Below are 6,029 nucleotides of genomic sequence, written 5' to 3' on the forward strand. Positions count from 1 at the left end.
AAGACCTTGTTAATATAAAGTCGATTTTAAGTGCTTTTTGTTATGCACTTGTCTTCTATTGTTTTTCACAACTTCTTTGGCAATGTTACTTTCATAATAGAATTCTTTTGTTGGGACATACTTCAAAGACCGGTCATATTAACCGAAAGTACTGATTACTTTTCTAAATTATAAAGTTAAATTAATTATATTTTATTTCTCTCTTAGCTATTCATTTTTTATAAAAAATAAAAATAAAAATAAATTAATAGAAGTTGATTATTAAGGAAATAGTTATAAGAATAAGCAATAAGAAAATACTTAAATTTTAATTTTTTTATAGATTAATCTAGTCATATATATATATATATATAATATCTTATATAACTTTTAATTTATTATAGAAATAAATAATTGGTTAGCATGGAATCAGTGCTCTTTCTTTTTACGAACCACGGCTTCCAAAAGAAAAAGCTCGTAACAATCTAAGTGCGTGAACACCTAGCAGTAGCCATTTCTTTAAAACATTATTTTTGTTGCTTTTTCTTTATTGAAGAAAAAAGTGGGAAAGTGATCGAAAGTTCAAAGTTGGACTTTGTAATCCTCACAGTCTTCACGTGGACTCCACTTTACATTTGCCGGGAATAAATCATCTTATGATGACTACTGTAGGCAAGTCGTCTTCTATCGAATGAACCAAAACCCCCCACATTCTCTATCGTCTTCATTTCTTGCTATTCTATTCTACCACGACCTCTTTAATTTCCAATTAATCCATGATGAAGAACCCCAAACCCCTTGGCCTTCTCCTCTCCTTCCTCTTCCAACTCCTCCCCGTGATACCATCCCAGCCCACAACCTTCAAGCTCGGACTAATCCTCGACTCGAACTCCTCGATTGGCCAGATCGCTCTCACGTCCGTCCGTATGGCGGTGGACGACTTCTACGCCGCGAACCCCAACTCCTCCGCCCGTCTCCACACCATCACCAGAGACGCCTCCGGCAATGTCGTCACCGCCGCCTCCCACGGTAGAGCTTAACGTTTAATATCTTCGGTTCTCCCAGTCGAGGAAAGTAAATGTACGGCTTAATCAGTGCGCTCTAATTGATGCAGCCTTGGAACTAATAACCAAAGACAAGGTGCACGCCATTCTTGGGCCCCAATCCTCTACCGAATCCGGTTTCGTCGCAGCCTTGGGCACGCGAACCCAAGTCCCCATAGTTTCCATCTCCGCGACGAGCCCCTCGGTGTCTCCGGCCCACTCACCCTTCTTCGTCCGTGCCGCCGCGAATGACGCCGACCAAGTGGACGCCATCGCGGCGCTCGTTGACGCCTTCCGGTGGCGCCGCGTCGTCCCGATCCATGAGGACTCCAACTTCGGCGCCGCCTTCGTCCCCTACCTCGTCGACGCCCTCGACAACGTCGGAGTGCGCGTTCCGTACCGCTGTTCCCTTCCCACAACAGCCTCCGACGATGACATCTCCGCCGAGCTCTATAAGCTCACGACCGAGCAGACCCGGGTCTTCGTCGTCCACGCGAGGGTCGACCTCGCCACTCGTCTCCTCCAATCGGCGAAAAATGCCGGAATGATTTCAGAAGGCTACGTCTGGATCCTAACTAGCGGCCTCACGAGCCTCCTCGCTTCCGTCGAAGAATACATCTCCCCCGGTCGATCGACGGCGTCCTCGGCGTCATGCCTTATTTCCCGACAGCGGAGCAGCGGATCCGCGAGTTTAAAAGGAGGTGGAGTCTGCAATTCTTGAAGGATAACCCAAATGTTGGATTAACCGCCGCTACCGAGCTCAGTAGCTATGCTATATGGGCTTATGACGCGGTCTGGGCCATGGCGTTGTCCGCCGAGAGACTCGGAAAAGTTAGCCCCGACTTCATCGAATCCAAGAACGGCTCCACCGATTTCTCCAACTTGGGCGCCTCCCGAACGGGAAAGAGTATCTTGAAAGAGATACTGAACACGGAATTCGACGGCCTCGGCGGGAGGTTCCGGCTCGTCGATGGGGAGTTGAACGTGACGGCGTTCCGTGTACTGAACGTGATCGGCGGGAAGGCGAAGGATGTCGGCTTCTGGACTCCGAGGTTCGGACTGGCTCGGCGGCTGAACTGGAGTAGCAACAGCCAGTACTCGTCGTTGAGGGATGGACTCGGGCCGGTGATATGGCCCGGGGATTCGGCGGTAGTGCCGAGCGGGTGGACTCAGCCGACAGGCGGCAAGAAGCTGCGGGTCGGAGTTCCCCAACCGGTCGATCCCGGGTTCCAATCGTTCGTGAATATTGAGATCGATCCAGAGACGAATCAGACGTCGGCGAGCGGGTTCGTGATCGATGTGTTTGAGGCGGCTGTCCGGCAACTACCGTACGCCATGCCGTTCGAGTATGTGCCGGCGGGGCACGAGCGTTATAACACACTGGTGCTACAGGTAGCTAACGGGGTGAGTATACAAGTTTTTGACCGATCTATTATTTCTCCAACATATATTACCGTTCTATCTATAAATTATCTACTTAATTAATACACTTCTTTGTCATATAAACAGGCGTATATAAGTATTTTGAAGTAAATCGCTCTTGCAAAAAAAATGTTTATAAAGTCATTCTCTTAATTAGTGATTTCTGTTAAATTATGACAACTTTTTAAGACAACAAAACACTTTCACCAAACTGTCTCAAAAAGTGATTTATTAAATTATTTTTACAAATAATACTTTATTTAATTTCTTGATGTGCTGCTTAAATGATAATAGCTATAATAATTTATTAAATAATTTAAAAATTATAACATAATGATATATTTAGAAATATATTTATTTAAACTCTTTGAACTACCACTCTTTTTTATTACTCATATATACTTTCTATCTATATGTATCACGGTTTTAGCTTTTGATCAAAATTTTAATGAATTTTTTATAGGGATTTAGGATCCTAGAAGATCATGTTAGGTTGTTAGGAGTCGGGTGTCAACGAGCCAAACACAAGGAAGGTCTCCAAAAATTTGATTTGGCTCGTGCTCGGCTCATTTGGCTTGACGAGCTAAGTCAAGTTCAATCATAGCTCAACTTGACTAGCAAGAGTTAAATTAATAAGCTATGAAATGAAAGATCTAATCGTTAAATCTTAATCTAATGGCCAACATACATATAGCTTAAATCTTGGCTCACGTTCAGTTATTCATGAATACTAAAAGGTCACAAACAATTGCTTTGGGAGGGTGCAAAGTGGTTCCTAAGCCCCTAGCCCATTTCAAAAGGCAACCCCACCACAAACGCGGCCTATTACATCCGATTGCAAATCCAATTTCGAAACTTCTGGGCTTATAATTCGAAGTAAAGAGCTTCAATATTTCAGCTTGGCTGAGAAGTATTTGACATCATTTATACTGTTATCCAACTGGAAACCTCTTCATCATATGTACCCTTAATATTCACTTTCAACTATATATATATATGTATGTATTTGCCATATGTGACTATTCTTTTGTGTGATAACTTACCATGGAACATTATAGTATATATATGTCTATCTAATTCAAGTGGGCCTTGTGCATCCCTAACAGACCTATGATGCTGCTGTGGCTGACTTAACCATGAAGGCTAATCGATCATCCTACGTGGACTTCACAATGCCATACATGGCATCTGCTGTATCGATGGTCGTGCCATTGATGGACGAGAGGAGCAAGGACGCTTGGGTCTTCCTCAAGCCATTAAATAAAAACTTGTGGTTGGTCAGCGGAGTCTTCTGTGTCTTCACTGGAATCGTCATGTGGATTTTAGAACACCGGAGCAACAAGGAATTTAGGGGCCCACCCTCTCGCCAATTCGGCACCGTCTTCTACTTCACTTTCTCAACTCTCCTCTTTGCTCACAGTTAAGTGACGTTACTTCCCGGCCCCGTTTTAACTCTTTTATCTTTATCCATTATCTTTTATTACGTTGGAAATTAAGTTTAAAAAGTAACAAGTTCACAACGAGGTGGCGTTTCACAAATTTGGTTGTTCGTGTGGATCTTAGTCCACCTCGAACAGTTGGAACCTTGAATGATTTGATTTTTAGTTTATTATAGGGCTTCTCTCAACACCATACAAGTTGGGACTGAGATTTATTATCGGAAATGTAGTGCAAATCACTATTAGATGCCACAATCTTACTCACGCAACAGCCATGATCACATCCACTCTAGTTATATGGATCATTTTGTACTTGATTTTGAATGCTATTTGTTCCAAAAGTTTAATTCATTGGTCGGCCCATCAATGCTTTACAATCTGCAACTCTTTGGATTGATGCAGAGGACAATATAGTTAGCAATTTGTCTAAGTTTGCTGTCATCATATGGGTATTCGTGCTGCTCATCCTGCGATCGAGTTATACAGCTAGTTTGACTTCAATGCTGACAGTCCAACAGCGTCCTGTGAACGACTTCATTGAGCTTAAGAACAGTGGAGGAAATGTTGGTCACCTTCATGGTTCGTCCGTGAGAGGGCTCTTGGTTAGCATGGGTTTTGATGAGTCTAGGCTCAAGGCTCTTGAATTTTCACAGTACAATGATGCACTGGCAAAAGGAAGCAAAAATGGTGGCGTACTTGCCATAGTCGGCGAGACCCCTTACCTTAGAGCCTATCTCAAGCTTCACTGCAACAATTACACAATAGTTGACCAAATGATCGAAACAGGTGGATTTGGCTTTGTGAGTTCTTCTTCTTCTTCTTCTCTCTCTCTCTCAAACTTTATTATCTTGTGCTATTTTATATTCCTTGTTAATTTTATTCTGTGATCACAACAGGCATTCCCAAAAGGATCATCACTAGTCTCAGATCTCTCAAAGTCGATCCTTAACTTAACAGAGAGCGGCCAGATGTCTGAGATCGAGAGGAAATGGTTCGGCGATCCATCCAACTGTCCAAGCCAAGACAACCCATTGACTTCCGGTAGTCTCAACTATGAGAGTTTCAGGGGCCTTTTCCTTATCACCGGAACTGGATCAATCTTTTGCGCCATAATTCATTTGGCTTTCTTCATCAACCAAAAGAGGCGTGATTTGAGACGAGTCATCGCCACGGAAAAATCTATTGCTGGAAAGCTTCGTTCGATCTGTAAGCTTTACAACGGCAAAGACCTCAGCTCATACGTTTAGAAATATGCAACTAAAGGCATATAGAGAAGTTACTCCGTCGATCACGCCCGCAAGCCCAATGCCGGCAGGAGCTTGAGCTTGCATGGCCAGCTGCAGAGACGCCGAGCCATGCTCATCATATATTACAGAAGGACGTTGTACTTAAACTAGTGGTAGCTCATAATAAGGTGGTCTAGCTCTTGATTGATTTTTAGACTCATTGATGGTGTGCATTTATGTTAGGATAGTCGGTAATCAAACACAACCTTCGATATTTGATAAGTTCTGATAAGATTTTTATTCCTAATGCCCCACGTCACATCAGGAATTACTTTTCCTTAGTCTAAAATATAACTTTTTATTTTAAAATAATAGTTAAATATTATAATACTATCTTATTATGAAATATAAATATTCTTGATCAAAATTATATTATATACTAGACATTAACTTAATTACTCATTTATCCTAACTCATTAATTTACTTTGTACCAAATCAAATATTTAAAAGATAATTATTATATCTTTATTTCACAATACAAGTGAAACATGTAAATACTTATTTCATTATTTTCAGAATAATAAATAAAACTATTTATTTTAAATTTAGTATTCTTCCTAAAGCTTCTGTTGACTTCACTAATAATTTTATATTTTTTTATTCTAGAATAGAATATCTTGATCTAGAATAATAACTAAATATCATAGTAGGTGTATTTTATAATACAAATATTATTCATCAAAATAATATTTTATACCACATACTAATTTATCTTTAATTTGACTATAAGTTCTCACAAATATTTTATTATAATTTATCACATTTCTTTCCTCTCTTTCAAACATAATATCATTGTCTTATTATAATTCATCATTCATCTAAGGGTAAAAATAGATCGGATACGGATTAGATAGTGTTC

At 40.9% G+C, this 6,029-nt stretch overlaps 1 protein-coding gene across 2 annotated transcripts; it reads left to right on the top strand.

The window, feature by feature from the left end:
• The first annotated feature begins 1,670 nt into the window (after window positions 1–1,670).
• LOC140782877 (glutamate receptor 2.9-like) lies at window positions 1,671–5,416 on the top strand. Of its 2 annotated transcripts, none has more exons than XM_073129728.1 (4): window positions 1,671–2,426; window positions 3,551–3,863; window positions 4,286–4,683; window positions 4,780–5,416. In XM_073129728.1, the coding sequence occupies exons 1-4, from the start codon at window positions 1,674–1,676 to the stop codon at window positions 5,128–5,130; spliced, it is 1,815 nt and encodes a 604-aa protein (XP_072985829.1). In that variant the 5' UTR covers window positions 1,671–1,673; the 3' UTR covers window positions 5,131–5,416. The 2 variants fall into 2 exon arrangements, with proteins under 2 accessions (XP_072985829.1, XP_072985837.1); XM_073129736.1 differs by having other exon boundaries at window positions 4,286–4,669; window positions 4,780–4,982.
• The last annotated feature ends 613 nt before the right edge of the window (window positions 5,417–6,029 follow it).

The sequence above is a fragment of the Typha latifolia genome, chromosome 1 (genome assembly GCF_019914945.1).
Source record: "Typha latifolia isolate L0001 chromosome 1, TyphaL0001v2, whole genome shotgun sequence".
Taxonomy (NCBI): Eukaryota; Viridiplantae; Streptophyta; class Magnoliopsida; order Poales; family Typhaceae; genus Typha; species Typha latifolia.

Excerpts from the sequence above, each read along its gene's own strand:
- LOC140782877 (XM_073129728.1), top strand. The coding sequence starts at position 1,674 with ATGCCTTATTTCCCGACAGCGGAGCAGCGGATCCGCGAGTTTAAAAGG. Across the intron at positions 2,427-3,550 it reads TGCTACAGGTAGCTAACGGG|ACCTATGATGCTGCTGTGGC; the intron begins GTGAGTATACAA and ends CATCCCTAACAG. Across the intron at positions 3,864-4,285 it reads AACTCTCCTCTTTGCTCACA|AGGACAATATAGTTAGCAAT; the intron begins GTTAAGTGACGT and ends GGATTGATGCAG.